This window comes from Dromaius novaehollandiae, chromosome 5 (genome assembly GCF_036370855.1).
Source record: "Dromaius novaehollandiae isolate bDroNov1 chromosome 5, bDroNov1.hap1, whole genome shotgun sequence".
Taxonomy (NCBI): Eukaryota; Metazoa; Chordata; class Aves; order Casuariiformes; family Dromaiidae; genus Dromaius; species Dromaius novaehollandiae.
The window spans coordinates 42,145,882-42,170,205 of NC_088102.1; the positions used below are offsets into that span (position 1 = coordinate 42,145,882).

At 38.6% G+C, this 24,324-nt stretch overlaps 1 protein-coding gene across 2 annotated transcripts; it reads left to right on the plus strand.

Annotated features, from left to right (window-relative positions):
* The first annotated feature begins 1 nt into the window (after position 1).
* On the plus strand, positions 2–24,042 carry TMEM87A (transmembrane protein 87A). Of its 2 annotated transcripts, none has more exons than XM_064512587.1 (20): positions 2–210; positions 1,025–1,085; positions 4,632–4,729; positions 5,616–5,732; positions 7,405–7,458; positions 7,551–7,607; positions 9,251–9,401; positions 10,162–10,223; positions 12,085–12,268; positions 13,025–13,124; positions 13,923–14,016; positions 14,541–14,612; positions 16,348–16,456; positions 17,658–17,716; positions 17,984–18,087; positions 18,477–18,550; positions 19,727–19,788; positions 20,927–20,982; positions 22,349–22,379; positions 23,692–24,042. In XM_064512587.1, exons 1-20 carry the CDS (start codon positions 76–78, stop codon positions 23,731–23,733), a joined length of 1,722 nt encoding a protein of 573 aa, XP_064368657.1. In that variant the 5' UTR covers positions 2–75; the 3' UTR covers positions 23,734–24,042. The 2 variants fall into 2 exon arrangements, with proteins under 2 accessions (XP_064368657.1, XP_064368658.1); XM_064512588.1 differs by lacking the exon at positions 14,541–14,612 and adding an exon at positions 15,198–15,266.
* Positions 24,043–24,324: the final 282 nt, after the last annotated feature.

The window sequence follows — 24,324 nt, forward strand, 5'->3', positions numbered from 1 at the left end:
TTGCTCACGACAGCCGCGTCCCCGCCGCGGGGAGCGGAAGGGGCGCGGCCAGCGCAGCGGCCTGCGTGCGGCGGGATGGCGGCGGCGCCGCGCTGCGGGGGGTGGCGGCGGCGGCCCGGGGCTGCCCTGCTGCTGCCGCTGGCGGTGCTGCTGCTGGCGGGCGCGGCAGGTGCCGGGCAGCTCTCCAAGTGGGAGCTCCCGGTGCCCCTGGTGAGTGCGGGGCGACGCCGGGTGGGGGGCTTCTCGCCTCGCCGCCGGGCCCGCTGGCTGCGGCGGGCGGAGGCTTCTCCCGGCCCCCGCGGGGGGAGCGGCCCGCGGCCTGTGCGGCCCTGCGCTGCGGCTGGGGCGCGCCCGGGTCGGGCCGGGGCGCGCCCGGGGTGGCGGCGCCCCCTCCTCTCGCGGCCGGGCCCTCCGCCGCCCGCAGCCCCCTTGGGGCGCCGCGGGGCGGGGAGGCGGCGGAGACCGGGCCCCCGGGCGCCTGGAGCGGGGGGTTTCGGCTGAGGGGAGCGCGGGCGTCTGGGAAGGCGAGGCGTTTTCCACCCCGTCGCTTGCACCGCGCCTGTTCGAAGTTGCGTGGTGAAAGGCCGGTTGTTTCATTAAACTTGTGTTTACTAAGCGGTGAGAGTTAGTAATGCACAGTTTTGGTGAGGCTTTCGAGCTTCGCAAGGAAAATTAAAGAGCTTTGATTAACGTTCCTGTTGATTTTAGGAACAAAAATCTTTTTTTGGGGGTGGCTAAAGTGTAAGCCTCCTTATAAGGAAGAAAATGTAAATCATTTTAATAAAGACACATGAAGTTGGTTCTGTTTTGCAGAACAAAACCCCCCAAGCCTTTCATGCTATCCTTAAAAGTATACTGAAGGGCTGGTGAAGCATGACTGGAAAATCCAGTAAGGCTGGCTCCTAGTTTGGCATTCACTTTCATTACTGTATTGACTTAAAATTCTGAGTGGAAAAAGATAATGTTTATTTAAGCTCGGTGACATTAAACTCGCTAATATCTTCTCTTTCTTTTGTCTGTGCAGGGGAAGAAGTTTTTTAACTTTGGAAAGATTCTCTTCAGCAACACCACCATTTTCTTAAGATGTGAGTGAGCACAAGGGATTAACCTGTTCTACTGTCTGTTTGACACAGCCCCTGCTTAATATTTGGGACTCAAAACACTGAAAAGTTTTTAATTGCGCTGGTTGTGGTGGCAGATAATCTCTTGGTACTAGATGTAGGCCGCTGGTCTGATATAGTTGGGTGTGTTAGCAGCCTTGAGGCCTCCCAGTTTAGGCTGCAGCAGGAGTGGGTGGTTCTGCTCTGGCTGTTTGTGGAAAGGGTGAGATGGGCAGTGGGAGCCCCACTTCATTTCAGATGGAATATACTTAAGTGTGAAATGTGCTGAGCCCCTAGTGAGGTGTCCTTGTTGTATTTCAGATATGTTAAATTGGTCTGGCTGGGAGGTTTGGGGCCTGTTGCGCTGTAGGGTGGCTGATGCCAGCGTGCAGGAGGCAGTGCTTTTGAGACCCTGTTCCTTTGTAGCTGGATACCTCCAGGAGTGGTAAGGGAATGTCATTGGATGCTACGATAGAGCCCTTCTGAGAGTTGAGTTCTCTCTTCCTGATCACAGTATGCGAGTGAGCTAAGGAGAAGATAAGTTGCTTGTTCTTCCTATTGCTCTTCTCTGATCTGGCCAGAGCTATGGATTATCTGGGTTAGCGCAATAAGCTGAATTTCTATAAAATAGCCTCTCATATGTAAATATGTGGATCTCATTGAGGTGGCAGTCTCATGTGGATGTAGGTGACTTGTGGATGTAAATGGATGATTTAAAGGCTGAAATCTTTCCCATGCACTTTGAGTGCTTTGAGGGACTGTTTGCACCAGAAACGTACCTGCTCTTCTTGGCATGGTGCCTCAAAGGGAGCTTGTTTAAGTGCCTCCATTAATGAATCTAAATATGGATCCATATGAATCTAAAATAGGAGGCTTATACTAAGGTAGTTATTAGTGAAGGCTCATCAGTTCTAGATTAGGGTTTTCCCATTTGTCCAGTGTAGCTCAAATGTTGAGTTTCACAGCTTGCAGCTAAACAGCTCTAAGTGTGCAGAACCAAAATGTAGAAATCTGATGCTTGGGGGTGGGGGGAGAAAAGGGGTTTTGAAAAGGGTATCTGGAACTTTCATTAGATTTTTTTTTTTTTTTTTGGTCTAAAGTTTAATAGAAATAATGAGCTTATACTAACATGACATCTAAGACTTGGAACCCCACTGTAACCTCTCTGGTAAGTCTGATTATCAGGTGTACAGGTGAAATAACCAAGAGAAGGAAGGAGTCAAGGCACAGAGGAAATAGGATTTGCTTACTGTAAGACAGGTTTGTGGCAGAACTGGCAGTAAGAATCAGGTCTCCTGGCTCCTGTTATAGGCTTCTTCAACTTCGCTGTGCTGTCAGCCTTTAAATAGGGATTAAGCTGTAAAATTCTGTAGTGAAGATGCTATTTTACATACCGGTTTGATTAAAAGATTTACGTGAGTTTAGATAATGAATCACTTGCAGACCTGGCAGCAAAGGCTAAGAATCTAACTTCAGTTTCTCAGCCTAGATGATACTTAACCTGTATCTGATATTGACTGCCTAAAAATTGGTGTGTAAAGCAAAGCTTCATCTTTATTGTCTTTCCTTCCTTCTTTGCTCTTGTCTACGTGGAAACTGATCTCTTCTGTTTGCTGTCTGTTGCTTCTTCCATCTGCTCTGTAGTGTTCGTGCAACAACCTGGTCTTTCTTGCCAAGCAAGATTTCTCCTGTGTTATTGGTGTTTTTGGTGAGGACCTGTATTTCCCGCTGCTCTTTTCTTGATTTTTATGGTGTATTCCATGTACTGGCATCTAGTGATTTCTTCTGCTTCTGACTGGGAAGGACTGCCGCTGATACTTATTATTGTCTGTAATGAATTCATTTTTATCTGCTACTTTTCTTCAGTGCTATTTTTGAAAGCATCTGGCTTCCTGTCTAGAATTGTGGTAGATATCCTGCTTTCATCTTTGTGTTGGTACAAAGACTGTATTTGAACTGAATGTTGCCGGTTTTGTTTGAAGGCTAATGAACTTTGATTTCCATGTTGCTGAAATCAGTAAATGCCATGAATGCCTCTTCACTCTTTTGTAGTACTTCTTTAAGATTTCTGTCAGCAGTTGTTTGCCTAGATTGATAGATTATCATAGTTTGTTTCGCCTTTTTATTGGTATTAATGCTGAACGTATAGTTTCAGTAATGTCTGTCTTGATGTTTCATATCTTTTGATCCCTGCTATTTTTCTTTGTAGCACTTTTTTGAGGTGTTCCTCATGTGACTAATGTTATCAGAAAAGCCTTTGTCTTGTAGGAATTTGCCATCTACCCACATCACTGTGTTGTTTGTGTTGCCTCTCCGTTTCTTTGTTTTTCCATCTGTCACATTTATGGCTTTGTAGAGAATGTATACCCTGTGTTCAGACTTACCAGGAGGAGTCATAGGGAAACTCTTATTTTTCAGTGACTGCATTTCATTTTTTTTTTTAAATCTTTGATATTAGGGGCCCAGTTGTTGAGTCCTCAGCTCTGCATATACTTGTTCTAACAGTCATGTGGCCTAAAGCAGGATTAGTCAGGTGAGACTCTGTGGCAGGGTCTTTTAACTAGTTACATATTTCTCTGCTATGGTCAATATGGAAATGTTCATTAGCAGAAATTCTGTAGGTATAATAAATCTGTGGGCTTCTAGTTTAACATGAATGTTCCCTGTGAAGGTATGGGACTTTTTGCTCAGAGAAATGAGTTGACAGCGCATTACTAGCAGCCAAAAACACAAACGTTTTTTGGCAAAACACAAACATTAATTTAAATGACTCTTCCAAAATTCTGAATAACCACTGCTCATTTTGTTTGCATGTGAAGTTTACCTTCTTAATATAAAATTCTCTTCATTGGGCTTTAGTTTCAGAATGATGCTTGAAACAAAAATCACATGATAAAAATCTTTACTGAGTAAGTTCTTATGCTTCATCTGCCATGTCTATTGTTCTTTAATAAATCAAAACTGAAAACTGTGTCTTACTGCTGTGTTAGGTAGGATTGTAATTTTGGCAGTGAGCTGACATATGGATAGCTTGTTTGTGGATGTTGACTTGCAAACTCTTCCCACTTATTATCTTGGTGATGATATTGGTATGCTTAAATATTGGTATATTTAAATTATCAGTATAAATTGCCATTAGCATTAACCTGTTCTTAACTTTATATGCTTGCTGTATGCTAGATGTATCTTAGAAAGGCAAATCCTTTATTATAGCTGTAATCACTGGGAGTCACTACTCTTGTCTTCTTTTTGGTATTTGCATTTGCTGGAATATTTCTGGATGTTATAAGAACAAAAAGTTCCCAAACGGTCTTCACTCTGTAATAGAATTGTGTAATGTTATGATGGCATTCTCTTTTCCATATACTACTACTTTTCACTTAACAGTAATGCATTATTTAAGGATAAAGGTTTTCTGTTGTTTTGCTTTCAATTTCTTATTTTAAATGGATTTTTTTTAATTACAGTAGTCAGAGAATGTAAAGAAAAGTGTGGTAGATAAAGGGTATCTTACATGTTCTTTCTTTCTAGTTGAAGGAGATGAGAAGGCTTGTGATCACTCCCAAAGTTACAATGTTACTTGGTACTTGAGATATTCTGATTGCTACAATGAAGTCTTCAACTTTGGGGTAAGAATTGTGTGGAGAAACACAAGTTATGATTTTTATGGTTAAGCAAATCTGGGGGTTGGGAGGTTGGAGATTTCTTATTTGCATCCCCATTGCTCTGTGAGCCTGAAAGAGACACTCTTCCATTGTAAGGTAAAAAGTTTCTGCATCAGCGGGATGTTAGGAATGGTGAGGAGCTTGTTGGAATTGCTGGCTTCTCTGGATTTTGGGTGAGGTTAAAGTGTTTCTCAGAATTTCTCTAAATCCAGAAGTTTAAATAATAAATACATCAACTCTAAACTGAAGTGTGTATCTGTTAGGTGAAAATACTGTTTACGGCAGAATACTTAGTCACAGCAAATAGAAAAATAAAATATTTTCCTGTTTTAATTTTGTTCTTTCTCCTATACATTGCGAGTACTAGTGATTTATACAAAATGTATAGTGTTTCTTTCAAATATGATAGGACACACAACTGATTTATAGTATTTGTAACACATTTTCCATATTTGCTTAAAATAGTTAACTATGACAGTTGTAACTACTAACGTAGCACAGTCTGAGATCTTTAATCTTTCAGGTAATGTAAATGTAGAATTTGTTCATGTAGACTTGAGCTTATGCTAGCTTTTGCACCTCCACTGTAGTAGTATTGAGATTTCATTTGAGTTAAGCGTTGATTCTTGCTCAAAGCCAAAGCCTACATGTAAATTACCTTTATTTTTTTCCTTTCTTGGAGCAAGGAAGAATAGTCTTGTGGGAGCTTGATGGCCTTTATCCTATCAAATTCTGTTCAAGGATGTATACAGAGAGAAATTATGCTCCTTTCTAGGACTTGCACCTGCCTGTTGAGATAAGCCATGCAATATATTGGTTGACAATCTAAATTCTATTCTGTTTCTGACAGGATGAACAGGCAGAGTATTATTTTGGGACTACGTCTGAGGAGCATCTGGGTTGGTCAGGATACTATGCCATGGCTTCTCTTTTTTTTCCAAACTGCTCTGAGCTCTTCAGGCCCCAGGTATGGGTAGAAACTTTATAGTTTGCTCTGTTCTCTCATATGATGTACAAGGAAGATGATAGTTCTTGTTATAGTTGTGTTACCATCACATCTAAGGATCACCAACCTACCATTATAGGCTGGGAGGTACTTTTTTTGTTTTCAAACTGCAACAGTGATTTTTTTAATTTTGGTTTATTTCTGACTTGCTACTCAAAACCTGGCCCATCTGAAAACTTGAAGTTCAGTGCTTTCTTTTGTTTGTGGTTTTGTGTTCTGCATTGTTATTTCATTTAATACTGTGAGTTGGCTTAGAGGCTACTGCTAGTTGAGTAGGTAGTGTGCATCTCTGGGAGTAGAGTGAAGCTCCCACTAAATTTCGGTTAATAAAGAACTGCTTTTTTTTGCCTAGATAATGTTCATCTGTATTAATGGAAGTGAAAGAATGATGAGAAATGAGTTACTTAAACACTGATAACATTGAAAAATGAAAAATATATAGACAGTGGAAAAAGGTGTTTGAAACAAACCAGATGGAAGGGGCAAGAAGAAAGACAGAACAACACAGAGAAATGTGTGCAGACAAGCTGTACACCAGTTGCATATCACCAGGGGAAGCTGCACTGTCATACTAATGACAAATATCAGTAAACTCACTGTCCTTGTTTAATGGTGTACCTATTTAAGAATTCAGGACAAATTACACAGCATTGCATCTGTATTCTATCATTCCCAGTTTAAACAAAGAGTTATGGATAGATAATACTTTGAATACTGGGAAATGTCTCATAACTATTGAATCTAGCATATTTATTAAGGAGAAAGGAATCCCTAAAAGTGACTTTAAAAGGGCTTTTAGTAGTCTGTTCATGTGCCTCTAATTCCTTTGACAGCTGAACATGGCTTGAAAGGTTTAAAAAATATGTATATGCTGCCTGCTTTTTATGTTTAGTTTTATCCAAAATGTTAGTTCTGCTTTTCCTTGGTTTTATAGAAAAGATCTCTGTCTCAGCTGTGTAACTCAGGCATCTTAACTGAACGTAAAAGTTGGTAAAGCTGGGATTTTTTAAATTCTTTAAGTGACTTTTCTTAAGATTCCTCTGGAAAGTCAACTGAAGTCTTAAGAAAAGAAATACCTAAGAGGAATATCTTTTGTTAAATTTTAACAGAAACTTCTTTTGGTTGTTCAGCTTTGTTTCTTTTGGTACAGTAGTTTCACTAGTTCAAGACCCCATACTTTGGGAGACTTGGCAAAACCTGAATCTCTAGTAGGCTCCCACTCTTCTAGGCACCTTTTTTTCACAGACTGAGGCAGAAGTCTCCAAATCCTGTTTCTGTCTTTGTAGATTTCATCTAGTAATGGAGGTATCCAACAGATTTGATATTTGGAAAAATAAATTAATTCCATTACTATAATGCCTGTGGGTCCGGTTCTAAAAGTAGAGACCTGTTGTCTGGAGGGAGTGGGGGGGACCCAACTTTAAAATGACAAAATATTAATCTAAAGAAGTATTCAGGACTCCTATGTATGGGGAATTGTTTGATTCAGAGAAATGAAAACTGCTGTTCAGAGAAGCAGTACTGCTGTTCGGTGTATCCTTCCTTATAATTGAATGTGCTGGAAGCTCTTCTGGTAGAGTAATGTCATGTTAATGTAAAGTGCTTATAACACTTCTTTATTTTTATTTTACAGGTTTTCTATAAAGAATTTGTTCATCCAGAGCCTCTCTCAGCTGAGAAACAAGAGGTGGTAACTTTTTTTCTGGCTAATGAGTGAGAGTAGGACTGGAAGAGACACTTTTGGCATATTGATTTATCTATTTTCTGCTTTTCTTTAAGGGCTTAAAAGATAAGAAGGAGAGTGGAGCAAATCACACGACGGTGGCAGATAAAACAGTATGTATACTGAATTTAAGAATGGCTTGGAATCCTACATTTTTTCTATATTTATGTTTCTTACTAAAGCAAATTGCTTCTAGTGTTCACAGGGATTGTGCAGTTTTGCATGTAGTTTTTTGAGACCTGTGGTGGTTTTAGTGTCAAACTAAGTAGTTGTGTGGAAAAACAGAAAACAGAGTCACAGTATTTGTACAGCTTCCTTCACATGAAATATAGATTTCATAGCATCCAAACTGATATACAAACTAAAATTTAAAAACAACCCCTTTAAAAAAAGTAATTTAGTTTATACAAAATATCTACCAATTTTAAGATAAAATAATCACTGATAATGATCCATTATCAGTTGTCATTAATATTCAGAGATTACATTTGGTTTCATTTTTATCTAATCAATCTTTTGAAATGCTGTACCTAACAAGTTGAATGATTATACTTAATTTTCAAATCTATTAGTATTTTTTACTAGGTATTATGTTCAAGCCTTAATCAGAAACAATTGTCAAAGTAACTTCAACTTGAATGTCTTGGCAGCCCACAAAGCAATTGTATTTAACTCCCTGTGTACCAACAAAGCCAGTTACTTTAAAGCTGAAAGTGAATAGCTACAGGTGCAATTGAGAAATAAGGAATTAATGCAGCAAAAGATGGAGATATTTTAAAAGCAAAATAGTGTATAAAAATCATTTTTCTTTAAGTTTAATATATTTCTTTAACTAAGCTTTTTAACTTCAGCAAATTGGAACATAAGCTCATTTCTGATGCTTAAGATTCTGTTGTCTGTAGATCTTTTAGTCAAGATAATTCTTAATAGAAAAGTGTGCTCTTAATTAAATTAAATTCTCTTGGAGAGGCAAGTATAAAAAGTTTTGTACTAATCCTACAGTGGTCATGTGAGTGGCCTGTGTGTAGATAGTTCTATTTTAACCCTTAACTCTTTGTAAATTGTTGCAGTTTCTGAGTTAGCTGGAACTTCTTAAATTGTGGAATCAGCAGCTTTGTTTACTGGTACTCAAATCTGATTTGTTTTAAGGTGCAAATATTTAATCTGGACAAGCTTCCTCTGTTGCTAATTTACTAGCAGAGTTTGAGTCTTATAGGTATGAGAGATGTTGCAGAGCCACAAGTAGGTTTCCACAGGAAATGACTGATACGGAAATTTTTACTTCTCAGACATCTTTGGCCTTGCATTATAAAATTCAACATTCACCAGGGAAGCCAAGGAGTTATATGTGGTTGTACTGTTGCCAACCATTTGCTTTCAAGAAGTATCTTTGTAAGCATCCTGATTTTCCTAGAGTGAGAACGAGGAGTAGGACACTGCTGAATTCTTTGTAGCTTTTGGAGTACCTTTATTAAATAACTCTTGCAATAGCCCAGTGTTAAATTTGTAAATAAGCCTTGATCACTTCTCAAGTCTTTGAGCATTCTTCCAGATTCAAATGTAAGCAAATCTCAGACTGCCTTTTTAAGTATTATGTCTAATAAGTGGATTTAAAATTTATATATCAGATTTTTGTTAACAAATTTTAGAGATTAACTTTGCTGTTAGGCAGAAGGCATCATCCATATCAGGAGAAGCTGCTTTTTCTTGTTTTTTTCGGCTATGTGCTATCTACATGTAGGCATTTTATTTTCAGGCAATGAATGCTGTTATTAAAACTTGGCGAGATGGGCCGTATATATTTATTGTGCAAATTGGAATTTCAGCTGTGAAAGACTCTACTAATAAAGTTAAAAGAATGGAGAAAACAGCACCTTCCTCTAATCTCAAAGAGAAGCTCTTTACAAGTAAGATAGCTGTTTATACAGTAAGCTAAAAATAGATATTGCACTTTTTGATGTATAGCAGCCTGACTGACTGTTCAAAGATACTTTTTAATATATACTGAATGGCCTGTTTTCATAAGACACCATCTTTTACATCATACAGTTGTAAATATTCCTTACTACAGCTCTTCTTACTGTACAAAAATAAGTAATTAAGTGTCTTGAAGATCCCATGGCTGTCAATTTGTCAGTTTTACGATGGACGTAAAGAAGAACCCCAAGCAGTTCAATTTTGAGGTTTAGTGTTGTATTTTAAGAACGTCCAAATCAATATGGTGAATTATATAAATAAGCTCAGTTCATGTAGAACGCTGAAAGATCAAGATTGTCACCTTGAAATTAAAATACAGTATACCTAACTACATTAATAACCTCTCCAAATTTTTGAGGTCTGAAAATTCCTGTAAAAAAAACAAAAAAAATTTAAGTGTGGTTTCCAACTTCCCTGTTACATATGAATCTACAGCACAAATTACTTTTGTTTTGAGTACTACATGAGCTACTTTGTAATGGACCACGTACTTTTAATTACATGCTTTTAGTTGAATGTGTTACGAGTCTGAACTTTCTCTTTGATTAAAACACAAGTTAGATTTAAAAGCTTACTCTATGTGAACACTTGAAATTTCTTTACCCTTGAGTAGAAATCAGTTAAGTACTTTATCCTGGCTTCCTGCTTTTGGTTCTTGATCAAATTGGTTATTGGATTGTCTTTTGACAGTGACGGTAGAACTGAAGGGACCGTATGAGTATCTCTCACTTGCAGACTATCCTCTGATGATTGTAAGTAAAACTGCTTTTCTATGACCTATAAAGTTGTGAGCTGATGTGAATCCCTGTTAAATATCCTCCTGGAATGCAGTAGGAAAAACAGAGCTGGTGGTTCAAAATAAGAAATTTAAGAGAGTTTTTTCATTTTGAATAGAAAATAAGGAAAACCAACATAAGCTTCAGGTGTCCACATGCCAGTAACACTCCCTTCCTCTTAATAGTATAACTTAATGCCTGTCAACTTGCAATGCCAAAAGCTATCAATGTCCTTAGCTCTAAATGGAGCAGCTTTACTAACCCACAGTTTTTCTCCTTAGGAAATTTGCTATTCTATGCTTTTGTTTACAGTTAACCTTTCATTTGTCATTGCTTTCTTTGTCCTTTTAGAGCTTCATCCTCTTCTCTCCACCAGCTGTCTTCTACTCCATGAGGTGGTCCTCAATATTGTCTGACACGGAAAGCATAATTGAACTACAAAGAGATAATCCCTTTTATTCAAAGAAACTGCTGACTCTGTTAGTTCCCTCTGTCTAGGAGGCTAAGAAAATAGATGAACTTAAACAGTAACACAGTATAGACAGACTGTAGCTGGGAATCGATAATAAGTAAGGTCTCTAGCCTGAGTGCTTTGGCAAGAGCGGCCTGTAACTAGTAAGAGGGAGGATAGCATTTCTGAAATACATGTTTTACTTCCTACAGAAGTAAAAAGCCTCCAGCAGCAATACTGACACCCAGTTCACTGAGAATATCCGAGTGTGACAGATCCAAAAAAGGTTTCTGTCTACATACTTCTGTTTGGAACATCTCAACAGAAACTGGCGTGTTTTACCATTTAAGCTGCACGGATCACTCAGAGATGAAGATCTGTAAGGATCAGTATGCTGTCCTCATAAGGTGTTTTAGTTTGTGAAAGTTTGAGGATCATAGAGCAAACTTCAGTAATTGGTTTAAAAAAACCCTACCTTCTGCAAGAGGAGACTGCTTGAGTGTTACTGTCCTATACTTTGGCCAAGAACTTCTTGCTACTCATTTGGTGTTTCCCTCTCTGCTTTTAATCCCTTTTCTTTCTCAATCACAATGCCCTTTTTAAAATTTGATATAAATACCTGCTGTGGTGTGCTGCTATGATTTAGAAACTTCAGCACTGTGTAACAGTCAAGCTTCTTGTTCAGTACAGGAGATATGTACATCTGAAAGTTCTTTTGAAGCAAGCCATGCTGGACTGAAAAAAATCACAAAATATTAATGTTCAAGTGAATTTCTAGGTTTCTTCTTCAATCCAGATTTTTGGCTGACCTAAAGTTTGGTTAAAAACAACTTTGCTGAAAGTTTTCCTGTGAGAGCAGTTACCAGATTCTTTGAACAGTACAATTACAACCATCAGTTCCTAATCTCTGTCCTGTGAGACGATGTAGAAAGATGACTTGTAAGTTTTTTTTTGCAGAGTACTGTAAATGTATGATGAAGTTAACAATAGAACAGTGTGTGAAAAGCGGCAGGGTTTCTGGCTACTTGATGTGCCCATACTCTTATCTGAGCTTTTGGAAGCTGGTAGCACTTATTTCTTCCCTCAGAAGAATCTGCTGTGAATAAATTGACAGGCTGCTCTTCAAAAGTGAAATTGCTCAGAAATTCAGTTTTTTGTTTTTTTTTTTTTTAATTCTTTCTGTTTGCAGTGAAAAATTAGTCATTGTAATGGAATCCAGAGAAGACAAATGAAGCAGTGCTTATTTCTCGTCATTTTTGTATGCAAAATTTCAAAAGCTGGTATGCTTAAGAAGAAAATATAGCTGTCTTACATCCACGGAATGGAAACAAGGAAATGATTTTTTGTGTTTAGGGGTCATATTTCTTGCTTTTCTTTGTGTAACAGTTCTTCATGGTGATGTGTATTGTGTACGTATTCTTTGGGGTTCTATGGCTTGCATGGTCAGCCTGTTACTGGCGGGATCTCCTGAGGATCCAGTTCTGGATTGGTGCTGTTATTTTCCTGGGGATGCTCGAGAAAGCTGTCTTCTATGCAGAGTTCCAGAATATCCGCTACACAGGAGAATCTGGTACGTAACAAGTGCAGCTTGCAGTTTCATTGATGGGGAAAAGCGGTAGTGGCTAACACATACCAAATTTGGGCGATAGATACATTTTAAGTATATGATTACTTGAGGATTGCTTCAGAACGGGGAACAAACATATTTTCTTTTTTTCATGTTTTAAATGCTTTTTATGATCTCTTGACAGTCTGCTTTTGTGATGTTTCCTTTCCTTTCCTTTACACAAAGGTGCAGTGCCTAAAGCTGAAGTGTAATGTTTTCTGACTCTAAGGGTAGTGTCTTATGCATATGGATATAGATCCATATATATATATATATATTCTTGAGTGTATTCACTGTAGTGCTGACTTAAGGTTTAAAATAGGATTTCCCAAGTGTAGCTTATAATTCATTTGTGGTAACTGGTATTAGCCTTGGAAAGGGACTTCGAAATTCCTTGCTGAACATAACAGTGTTGCAGATGATTTTTAGTATTCATTCTTTAGCCTGATAAGCCATCTTAAGTGACTCTCTCCAAATAAAATCTAGGGACCCAATAGTTTTGAGTCTTTTAGGATAGATGCATAAAAATGAAACTCTACAAGTAAAACTTCATTACCACTTTGTTAATTGGTCACAATCCCAGTACGGAAGTTACAAACTTTAACAGCCTACTTTCTGAAAATAATTTGTGTTTTATTAACTGCTGCAGGTAGTAGCAGTATGAGAGCAGAAACGATCATGTCTTTAATAACCTGGCTTCCTCTTATTTCCTTTTGGTAGTCCAAGGAGCATTGATACTGGCAGAACTCCTTTCGGCTGTGAAACGTTCCTTGGCTCGAACTCTGGTCATTATAGTCAGCCTAGGATATGGGATAGTCAAGTGAGTATTTACTTCCCTGATGATACAAATTTAGAATGCGGTTGTATTATTGTTGTATTAAAAGGCTTTTCATCGTTGACTTTTAATAACTTACTCACTTCCCTATACTTTGCTGCTTAAAAGGTAGGTGCTTAAGCTAAGTGCTGTAAAGATCTCGACTTCTTCACTAGTTAATAGCGAGACACACACACATCCATATGATGATTTGCCTTTTCACCGCTTCCCTGTGTCACTGTGGGGTAGGTGTCTGAATTGCTGTCGAGATAACTTTCTCCCCAGTGACTGGAGAGGGAGCCTAATATGCCTAACTTCCTGGCAAGGAAGAGCTTCTGAAAGTGGGAAAGTCGTGCATCTCTGAAAGCAGATCTGCTGCTAGCAGCAAGTTTCTATTCTGTTCAGAGAAGATCTACTTTTGAAGGCTTCTGCTGGGAAGATAGCTGCTCATCTGTCTGCCTCTAGCTGTTTTCAGTGATAAATTTACATGCTGTGGGGGAGTGGGTATGCTGGGGGAAGCGGGAAAGAAGAGGTGGGCTGGGACTTTCCTGAAACAATAATGAAAAACTGAACAGCTTAACTTGTGAACAGTCCTGTTTTTTATCTCTTCCTTAGCCATATTGCACTATAAGACAAAACCAACAATAAGCTTAGAGCACCATAATGAAACGATTTCCTTGATCTAGAAGTGGCTTGTCATGAGAACCTTTTACTTGCTTTTGCCTTATCGTAGATTCAGGTGGATATGATTTTCCTCTTCCACCCCCACGCACTTAATCTAAATTTCTCCTTGTTTTCCTACAGGCCTCGCCTTGGAGTTACTCTTCACAAAGTAGTTATGGCTGGAGCCCTTTATCTATTATTTTCTGGCATGGAAGGTGTTCTTAGAGTCACAGGGGTCAGTAATCGCATCTTGAGTTTTCCTGTATACCACAGATGCTACTGGCCTTATTTATTTATATATGCTTATGAAGAATCCCAGGGCTATGCTAAAAGAAGGGGACTGAGACAATGAAATGCTTAAACTCTGAGACCACAGATGTGGGTTGTGGACAAGTAATTTAAGTTCCATTTCTTCTCCATCAGGATATAATTCTGTGTGTTTTGAAGTAATTTTCATAGTTTTGAGATTAGTCTGATTTCAGACACCTTGTGTTCTGCCCAGATACCCATGTTTAATACTTCAGATTAGTTTGGGGTGTCTGTGTGTGGGGCAAGTCACAGGCACAAATGTACAGTTTGGGTCACCTGGCTACAAGTCTAAAAAATGCTTAAACTGCTTTTCGAGGCAGTACCTGGGGAAGTGCCTGTGAGTGCTGCTTGCTTCATTCTAGAAGAGGGACATCTCAGGGTGTAGATTTTGTTCTGTTTGATATCTTGAGACAAGATATTTAACATGTCATATATTTGGTACCTTTTCAGTTTTTCTATAACACTGTGGCTCTGATAGCAAACTTGGCCCTGTCCATGATTGATGCCTGTATCATTTTGTGGATATCCTTTTATAAACTGCAGAATGTGACAAGCTTATTTACATAACTATTTCTGTTGAGTGCTTAAAGGCAGTAAGCAGTGATTAGGGGCTAATTTGCATGTCAGTTGGGACTTTGATAGGTTTTGATGGACCACAAGGGTGACTTTTGCCATTTTGGTAATTCTTCATTGGAATATTCAATTCTTACATGCATAGTGTAAAAGCTTTAACTGCCACATCTCTAACAAGCTGATCACTAGTTTTCTGTAATGGAAGTGGTCAGAGCACATGATTGCAGCAATCACCTCAGTAGCGGTTTCTTTTGGTGGTGTTGGATTTAACATACTCAGGAAAACTACTTCTTGCCTTGCTGGTGGAAAATTGGGAACTGACAGTGTGGTATTGCCTGCTTTTGACCTTTTTAAACCACTCTGTGCCTTGGGCTGAACACTTGGTTTAAACCCTCTGCTTCTGTAGTAAAACTCAGAAGCATTGTGGTCAAGTACTTGTGTTTTCTCATAAAATAGCTTGACACTGCTCACTTGATTCTTCTGTACCTTGTTTCCATTTCAGCTTGTTCTCACTGGCTCTTTCTTTGTCTCCAGGCCCAGAATGATCTTGCCTCCTTGGCTTTTATTCCCCTGGCTTTCCTAGACACTGCCTTGTGCTGGTGGATATCCTTCACTATTTTACTTGGTGGGGTGTGTTTTCTTTCAAAAAAAACCAACTTTTTTTGGAAAGTCTTTTTGGCAGAATTTTTTTTTTAACCAGCTTCAAGGATGTGTTTTTTCTACTTATGGAAAGTTAGTCTAAACTCTGTAATTGAGTGTTCAGGTAAGCCTTTGCTACAACCAGTGCAAGGAAAACTAGATTACTGCTAGTTTATCTGTGTTTGAGCAGTTCCTGAACATAGACTGCTTAGTCTGTCTATCTCTGAAGTGTGATGTTTGTTCTAACGTGGCACTGTAGCTACTGTACCGTAGTACAACAGTAGTGACCTTTGGAGAACAGAGTTGGTTTACGTTGTTGGGGAAAAGTTTCTTGCCAACACCAAAGCTAAATTTTTTCTGTAAAACTTGGACTTATCTTGAAATAGTTAGGTGACAAAATGGGGCAGAGTTAACTTTTTGGTGTCCTGACATCCAGACAATCATAATCTACTGGACTTTAAGAACTGCCGTCAAACATGGAATTAAAGCACCATATAGCAACATTCAACATCCTCAATATAGAAGCAGTTTTAGCAAAAGTCAATCACAAAACACTACTTAAAAAGAGAATAATTTGCTGCCAGTCATGACTATGCGTTGTCTCTCCTACCTTGATGTCTCTCCTAAACACTTGTTTAGTCACTATGGAAATAAAATTGTAGGCAAAAGTTGAAAACACACATATGCACTGTCTAATTGGATTTTAACGTGCTTGTAGTTCAGTCTTGATCTTATGTTCACCTGAAGTACGCCTGACACTCTTCGGTAGGGGTGGACCCCAAACCAGAATAGATACTTGCATAGTGTTGGGATGTGATGATAGTTCTAGGTTTAGATGACTAAATGACATAAAAGGGATAGATTCTACTGTTGGAAAGTACCTTTTAGCACCACTGCCATCAGATGATCTTCTCTTCTACTGTGAGTCTGGCCTACCTTTTAGAGGGTTAATTGGGGAGAGAGGAAGTAACTGCTCATGAGATCTGTCTTCTCCTAAGTCTGTGACCAGCTTGTCCCTTCAGAGGCTTTCCTTGACTTCCTGTACATATTCATCAGCCTGACTCAAACAATGAAACTACTAAAACTTCGGAGGAATGTTGTGAAACTCTCTTTGTATCGGCACTTCACCAACACACTCATCTTGGCAGTAGCAGGTAAGCAGAAAATTACATTCATCAAATAAGAGCACTTCCCATTTTGATATATGGCTTGATTTGATTGCTAAAGCAGATCTCTTGAATTTTGTGGCATTTCTGTAAATGCAGTCAAAATACTTGGTATTTCTAACACTTGATTCCTTTCTAATAGTGGGTTTCCGACAAGGGTTATGTTGCTACTTCAGAGGCAGTGGATTGTTAGTCTTGATGTTAGTAAGATCGGTAGTTCTATACAATTCCTCTAACAGAGCACCTTCTTCCCTCCTAATGATTATTTTTTGCTTCCTGGCAGCTTTATGCTATGGTGTTAACTCAATTTTTTTTTGCCAAAATCACAGCCCTGAGTGCTGTGGGATTTTAAGATGTCTTCTGGCTCTGCATTATTGGCATGATCACGTTTAGTGTTTCTTCCTCCTCTGTTGAAGGCAAGAGCAACTCTTGGAAAAACAATGTTCTTAATACTGTAAAAGGGTGCCCTCTCTAGGAGAATAGAGATTCAACCTTTCTGTCAATTTGCAGTGGTAATAAACTAAACACAAAGGATAAATCTATTTAAATGTGTTAGTGCTGCAAGGTTATTAGCTTCTCCCCTCTATCTCAACATGCTAACCATACAGTGAGTAGAAAACTTCTAACCACTCTGTTCTTTATTTCAAAACAACAACAGCAGCATTCATTTAATAAACAATTCTGATTAAATTCCTTGCAGCACCTGATTCTTAATTGTAGAACTCATTAGTGGAGGGAAGTCTCATCCTTTAAAATCATGGTGAGAGCGTAGTTTGAGCATTGGAACTCTTTTGGGTCAGGATTTGAATGCTTAGGCATTCAGGCAGATCAGATGCTTCAGTTACTTAAAGGTAGGTTTGATTTGTCAACTGGTAAAGAAACTTTGGTTTGGATACTTGATGAAGGCATGTGGAGTTTGGCTAAATACTTTTTTACTTGATTTTTATGCCTTGGGTCTGTGACGAAGCAGTAGCAAGATATACTGGTCTGTGACTTGGGCTTGGAGTGCATAAACTTCTGTAGTAAGGTCAGCACGATAAGAACGTTTTGTTTTCCAGAACTAATGAATCAGATTCCAGTATTTAGGTCTTCACCCTTTTGGGGAAAGCTTTACAAACAAAATCTGGTTAGTACTATACAAATACTAGCATATTTAATAGTAATAAGTTTATTTGTTTTAATCTTGCAGCATCCATTGTATTTATCATCTGGACCACCATGAAGTTCAGGCTGGTGGATTGTCAGTCGGTGAGTTTGTATCTTGAATGCTTTCTGTGACTTGTGCCTCCTGATAAGTTTACATTTGTCAGTATAAGAGGTGAGATTGGGAATTCTGAAACATTTTTTTTGCTGTGGATCATGTCTAGAGTAGAATACCATACATGAAACTGTCTCACTGTTGTGGGAAGCTGGCCTCTTTGTTAGATGCCTGTATCTTACCCTAGGAGAGAACTGAGGAGGTAGACGCTCTTTCTCCTCAACTTGTTCTACTTGTGCTGCTGTTCTCCTTTACAGGACTGGCAGGAGCTGTGGGTGGATGATGCCATCTGGCGTTTGTTGTTCTCAATGATCCTTTTTGTCATCATGATTCTGTGGAGGCCATCTGCCAACAACCAAAGGTTCAGCTTTTCTTACTTGTTTCTAAAAATACTGTTTTGGGGAAAGCTTATCTATCCAAAGAACTCCTGGTGGGTAATTTCAGTTGCTGTATGCTGATCCATAGGGATACGAAGCAATTTATGTAGGAGCTTGAGGAAAAGTAAAAGTAGCTGTCTGTTTCTTTTCATCTCAATAAGCATAAGGAGCCATGAAGATAAATTCATCGCCAGGAAGAGATTCTATTTAAAAAGAAATGGCTCAAATTCTTGATTATGTAGTTGAGCATAGATCTGGCTTAAAAACAACGAACTGCATGGAACAGTCAAATGATACGAATGTCAGGGTAATAAATCTCCTACACAGCAAGAGATATTCCTCCAAGGTAGCTCTCATTCTTTCCCTCCTAAAGGTTTGCTTTCTCACCGCTGTCTGAAGAAGAGGATGATGATGAACAGAAGGAGCCAATGTTAAAGGAAAGCTTTGGTAAGGCCAAAATTATTTCCACCCCTGCTCTCCTCATTTCAGTGTTGAAGGGACACCTCTGGAGAGAGTGGTCTTCTGTTTTCTGACAAAAAGTTCATTACTGATGTAAAAGCAGAGTAAATGCTTCCCTATTGCCAGTTTTATGCAGCTGTAGAGGAACAGCACCATGAGGTTCAGTCTTTACATTCGGGTTTTTCAGATGATGCTGAACACACTGCTGTTGTGGCTGCTCTACCATGTTCACTAGACATTGTTTACATAAACAAAGTCATAGGTTTAGATCCAGTTATGATGACAAGAGCTTCTCAGACATTGTTGCCAGGCAGCAGATTAGTTTGCAATTCTTTTAAAATCTAGTTTAAAAGTTCTCATGTTTTATCAGTTCTCTGAACTCTGCGGTTTATTTTCCATATCCGAAGGGCCTAATACAGGTATGTTCAATGTAAACATATGTATTAGTCATGAAAGTCCAGCTTTATAACACCAAGTTACACCTTTTTCACCACTCCCTCCCTCCTACTGTAATAACCTTCCCTCCTTTCCCCTGCCTCCCATCTCCCTACCACATCTGTTGTCCTTGTAGCAATATTGTTTACAGTTGTATAAAGGATAGGATGACATTTCAGCTGCTGCTGATGGCCCCCAAATCAGTTCTGCTGGGATATGTCAGCACTTTTTGAGTTGTTTAAGCGCTGAAGAGGAGTGTGTTATCTCCTACGTGCATTTGCCAGTCAGCTATATCTGATTATCTGCCAGGCTGGGGGAGACATGCTGCCTGTCAGCTTAAAAGCCAGTCTGGTCTGACTGGTCAGCAGTCAGAAGGTAAAATAAATTTTGGCAGTTGCTATGTCCTTGAGCTGTATGCGGTGTATGCTTGGCTTAGAGAAAAGGAATAGAAACTGATTTTCCTAGGTGAAATTAAATACATATTTTTGCAAGATAAATTCAGGAAAATGAGTTTTGCCCTTTTTAAATGTAGCTACTCCACTGCCTTTGTCCGGAAAAACAGTGCAAGCCTTTTGAAAGGAAAGATTCCTTTTAAAGGATAGCTTGTTTTTCTTAATCACTCGATCTCTTTAGATTTGATGAAATATTCTGAATAAACACACTTTCACTTACAGTCCATGAACAATTATAGTTCAGTTATCCCAATCTTGTTTCCTCCTTTGTCTTTAGAGGGAATGAAAATGAGAAGTACGAAGCAAGAACCAAATGGGAATGTGAAAGCAAACAAAGTTGTGAGTATGTCCTCCCTTTCTAGAGGGAGATAGATCCCTCTGTTTTCATTGTCAGCCCCCCAGGAGTAACTTGCAGACATAGAAATTGTTCGGCCTTTATATGCAAGCTTCCTGGGTTGCTTCGGAGTGGAAGGGAGTGGGTCAAATTGTTGTATGTGTACAGTACTTATGATAAAATATAAATAGAGGTTTTGCATGTGACTTCCTGTAAACGCAATGAAGACTTTAGAATTCAGTCTGTTCTGTAGAAATGTTTGCACAATCCAGTATAGATAGAATTATTCTATATAATACTGTATTCTGAGAATGACTAACACACTCTTTTAACAAGTTTGTCAAGCTGAGAGGGAGGCTGAGCCATATTTTAAATAAATTAATTGCCTTCTAATTTTGAGTGATTCATTACTCAAATGGGGTGATGTGTATATTATTATGTAACTACCTAAAGAGTTTGGGTGGCACACTTTTAATATATCTGCATTTTTCACATGTGGCTCATAAGCAGAGGGCTTATTCTCTATGGATGAATTCACGTTCAGCTAGGAGGTAGAAAATACATTTGTATTCTATCACAATCTTTTCATGGATTTCAGGCATAAATTTAAGAGGAAAGAACCTATAGGAATTCCTGATAATAGAAACTTTTGTCATTAGCATTCCTTTTCTCAAAGGTTGATTGCAACCATATACTTATTATGAGGATAATGTGAAAATTTGTGTTTTCTACTGGGGGGGTGCAGAAGGAATCAATCTTCCACCTCAAACAGGCTTATTTGTATTGTGAATTAGAATGTTTTCATCAATTAGTGAGTAGTCCTAACAATGTAATGAAATTTACCTCTGCAGAATCTAGCTCATGCTATTTAATAATTTTTCATCTATAAAATCTTCTAAAGATAAAGCTTTCCTGTGGGAGACTAAACCACTAAGATTATAACTTATTCCAACTTTATAATAGTCTCTTTCTTGGAACATGTTTTCTGTAATTCAGAAATCTCATTTTGAGGGTTTATTTGAATTGGCATTATAATTATAGTGTGTTTCTCAAGGAGGCTGAGAGGGAAAAAAAAGGCTTGTGTGTATAACAGCATTTTGGGAAAAGTGACTTTTGTTCTCCACTTCATTTCTGTACTTGTAGCAGGAGGATGACCTGAAGTGGGTAGAAGAGAATGTCCCTTCTTCAGTAACTGATGTGTAAGTATTTTTGTAGTTACAATAAAAGCAGGTTCCTCAGACACAAGAATGCAACTATGCTAGAATGCCCAGTAACTTGCATGTTGCACCTATCTGAGCAGATAGATAGTTCACCCGAGAATTGGCCTTTGACTTCTTGGCAGTCTTCCACCTGGCTTTATGCAGTGTCTCTGACTTGCAGTCCGCGCCACTTGAAGGCATGCTGAATTAAGGAACAGTCTCCTGATTATGAAGCCATAGGCCGATTTGTTTGCACTTCAGTGAAGTTAAAACAAAGCAAGAACAAAACACAAAAAACCCAAAGAACAAGCCCCTCTTTCCCTCTGATTAGTGCTGTGAAAGTTCCTTTGAGTGTCTTGCCAGATATAAACCATTGAATAATTTCACTTAGTACTGTACATGATTTGGAATGTCTGAATCATTTTTATGATCCTGGCAAGATAGCCATATAGGCAGTCCATATCTATTTTGCTTTTAATACTAATTTTTACATGCTAAAAAGTCAGTGGCTATGTCTAAGTTTTTTGTAGTTAAAACAGAAGTCCACAGATTTGCTATATTCACAAATCTGAACAGTGAATTTTAGCAGAGACTCTAGAATTAAATAAAACAAAAACAAAACTCTGCTTATAGTCCTTTAAAGACAAGGTGAGAAGCGAGGCTTTAAGAGGCTGCCTTGAGAGAAAATGTATTTTCACAATAATATCTGTTTTTCCAGGTCCAGCATTTATTTTTGAAGAATGTGGTAGGATGCCTTAAGAGAAAACAAGAACTAGATGTTATAAGCTAGGAAAGGGCACTTTCCGGTAGTCTGCTGCAGAGCTTTCTGTTCTTTTAAGTATGTTGATCTGGTTTGTGAAGAGGTGAGATCCTAATAAACAGAAGGTCTCTCATAGCTTTCGGAAAGGCTACGCTACCAATGTAATTTGTTTTTTCATAGGGTATGTTTTTACAGTACAGGCCCATATTGTAAATGTCAGTGTTCATGCTTTGACAAAATGTTTCCTTTGTAGTTGTAGCCAAACTAGTAAGATGCTTGGAATGATGTAGGTTATTTCATGTCAACTTATAAGTTGTTTATTTGGCAATGAGGAGTTTAGGAAGTGAGAACAAAACAGTTTTAGAACTGTGAAGGTCCTTGAGGATACACCTTGGTCTCTTCTTCCTTTCACGCATCTTTCTCTAACTTGCATGTGTTTAATTGAAACATCTGTATGTCTTCATTACTGTTCTCCTTTGCCCTAAAAAAATAAAGGTGCAAAATAAGGCTGAAAACAGCTCTTGATATCTGCTCTCAGTAGGTGCTCTAGTTCACTTATATATATATATATATGTATATATATATAATTTTTTTTTCCACTTGCAGTGCTCTTCCAGCGCTCCTGGATTCAGATGAGGTCAGTAAACAGATCTTTGGTACAAATCTCCTTTGGCATGTCAGAAGACTGTTATGAGCCATCTGTTAAGGACTTGGCGTACTAGAACTAGGTTCTATGATCTTGCCAGTGCAGCAGGAAAATACTACAAGGGGGAGGGAGTGGCCACCACCAATGATGCAACTTGTTAGAATACAAATTAGTCTTAAAGGTTTGCTGTCTGCATAGCTCATCCTTTCAATGGTAGTTGTACATATACTGAAGAATACAATTTACCACAAGGCAACCAGTGGTTTTTATACTGCTTTACAAGCCCTTTCTGCTGGAGAGAGAGTGAGAGTGAATGTGTCTGTGTGCATGCATGCACCTGTGCATGTCCCTTTGCATACTCAGTTGTGTATTTCCCAGTCGGTTTCTCCTCTTCCCTTTGTACATGAATTCTTGGGGGAGGGATGTTATGCTGTGGAAAAGCAACTGAATTACGTAGTTTGGAGAAGATAGGCTTTTGATTAATATTGTGAGTAACATTGTTGGATCCTTTCATGGTAGGAGATACTCTTGGTATCATGATACTGTTAATTATTGTATCATTTGAAAAGCACTGTAATGCATTTAGAGGAAATGATAATAGCAAAGTATTTTTGAGTCATCTGGCATAACTTTCTTTGTGCTACTGTCAAAAAATGCATGTTGGAATTCAAAAGGCTTTTCTGGTAACTGTTTTTTTAAATGCTACACAATAATGATATAGTGTAGAGGACATTGTGATAGCACTGTGGTTTTAAACAACGGCTTTATCACAGGTTACTAGTATTATCATGCCCTCCGCTGTAGTTATCCACCACTGTTTCCCTTAAGGCTACCTCCAGATACTGTCACTGAACTTGCTAACAGATAATAAATCTATGCCGGAATTAAATTGTCAGGAAGATTTAATGAGAAAGAAGGTGAATATTACAGCACTGAAATAACTACTTGGACTCTTTTTATGTAGGTACTCCTTCATATTTTTGTAACTCACAGTAGAATCCTGTGCATAAGTGTTTAAAAGGGGAGTCCATGCTAAGCTGTTATCTGGAGCAGGAGGAAACAGTGCAACCCATCAGCTTGTGAGGGAGAGTTACTTTCACAACAGTGAAAATTATGATGTATGCATATGAATAATATGTGTGTGAATGACATGACGTCTTCCCTGTACTCCTGTGAATTAGTAATTTGTGAATGGAAGGTTATAACTTTCCACTCTGAAAGAAAGGGCATACCTGCTGTGTAAGTTGGACTCCTGGCTTAAAATGCAAATGACAAAACTATGTGGCTTTTTTTTGTCTTGCAGGAAAGAATGATTACACACTTTGAAAGGTCCAAAATGGAGTGAAGGAGCAGCAAATGGAGTTTTTGCTATTAGACTTGGAGAAACTCTCTTAAAGTTGCTTGATGGATCAAGTGCATCCTGCTGATTTGTTTCTTCATCTCAGCCTTGAGAGTTTGATGCTTTATTGGCATGAGGGCATCTTGCTGTGGAAGAAGTTCACAAAGACATTGAAATACCTTTTGGAAATTTTGAATTTTCAAAGTTGCTGCAAGTTTGGATTTTTAAGCAATTTAAATGTATACTATTCCGGCACCTTCTGTAACTTTTCAAATATTTAATCTGTGAAACTAAAATTCCTAATGTCTGCTTGAAGAGTTTCTATTTCAATGTTACAATTCACTTTTACAGGTCAGCTGCCTGTATCATTCTGGGGGGAGGGTGGGAACAGATAGAGATAAGCACTGGAAAAACAACGTACCCGTTTTCTGGCAGATACTGGCTTACTGGTGTGGTATGTCATGTGTCCAACACGAGTGGGAGGTTTTTAGAGAGCAGTTCTTATTACTGAAGGAAATCAGGATGCCAGAAAGGAAATATTTGGAAAAGTTACAGTGATTTGATGGGTTTTTAACAAAATCAAGTGCAATTTTATTC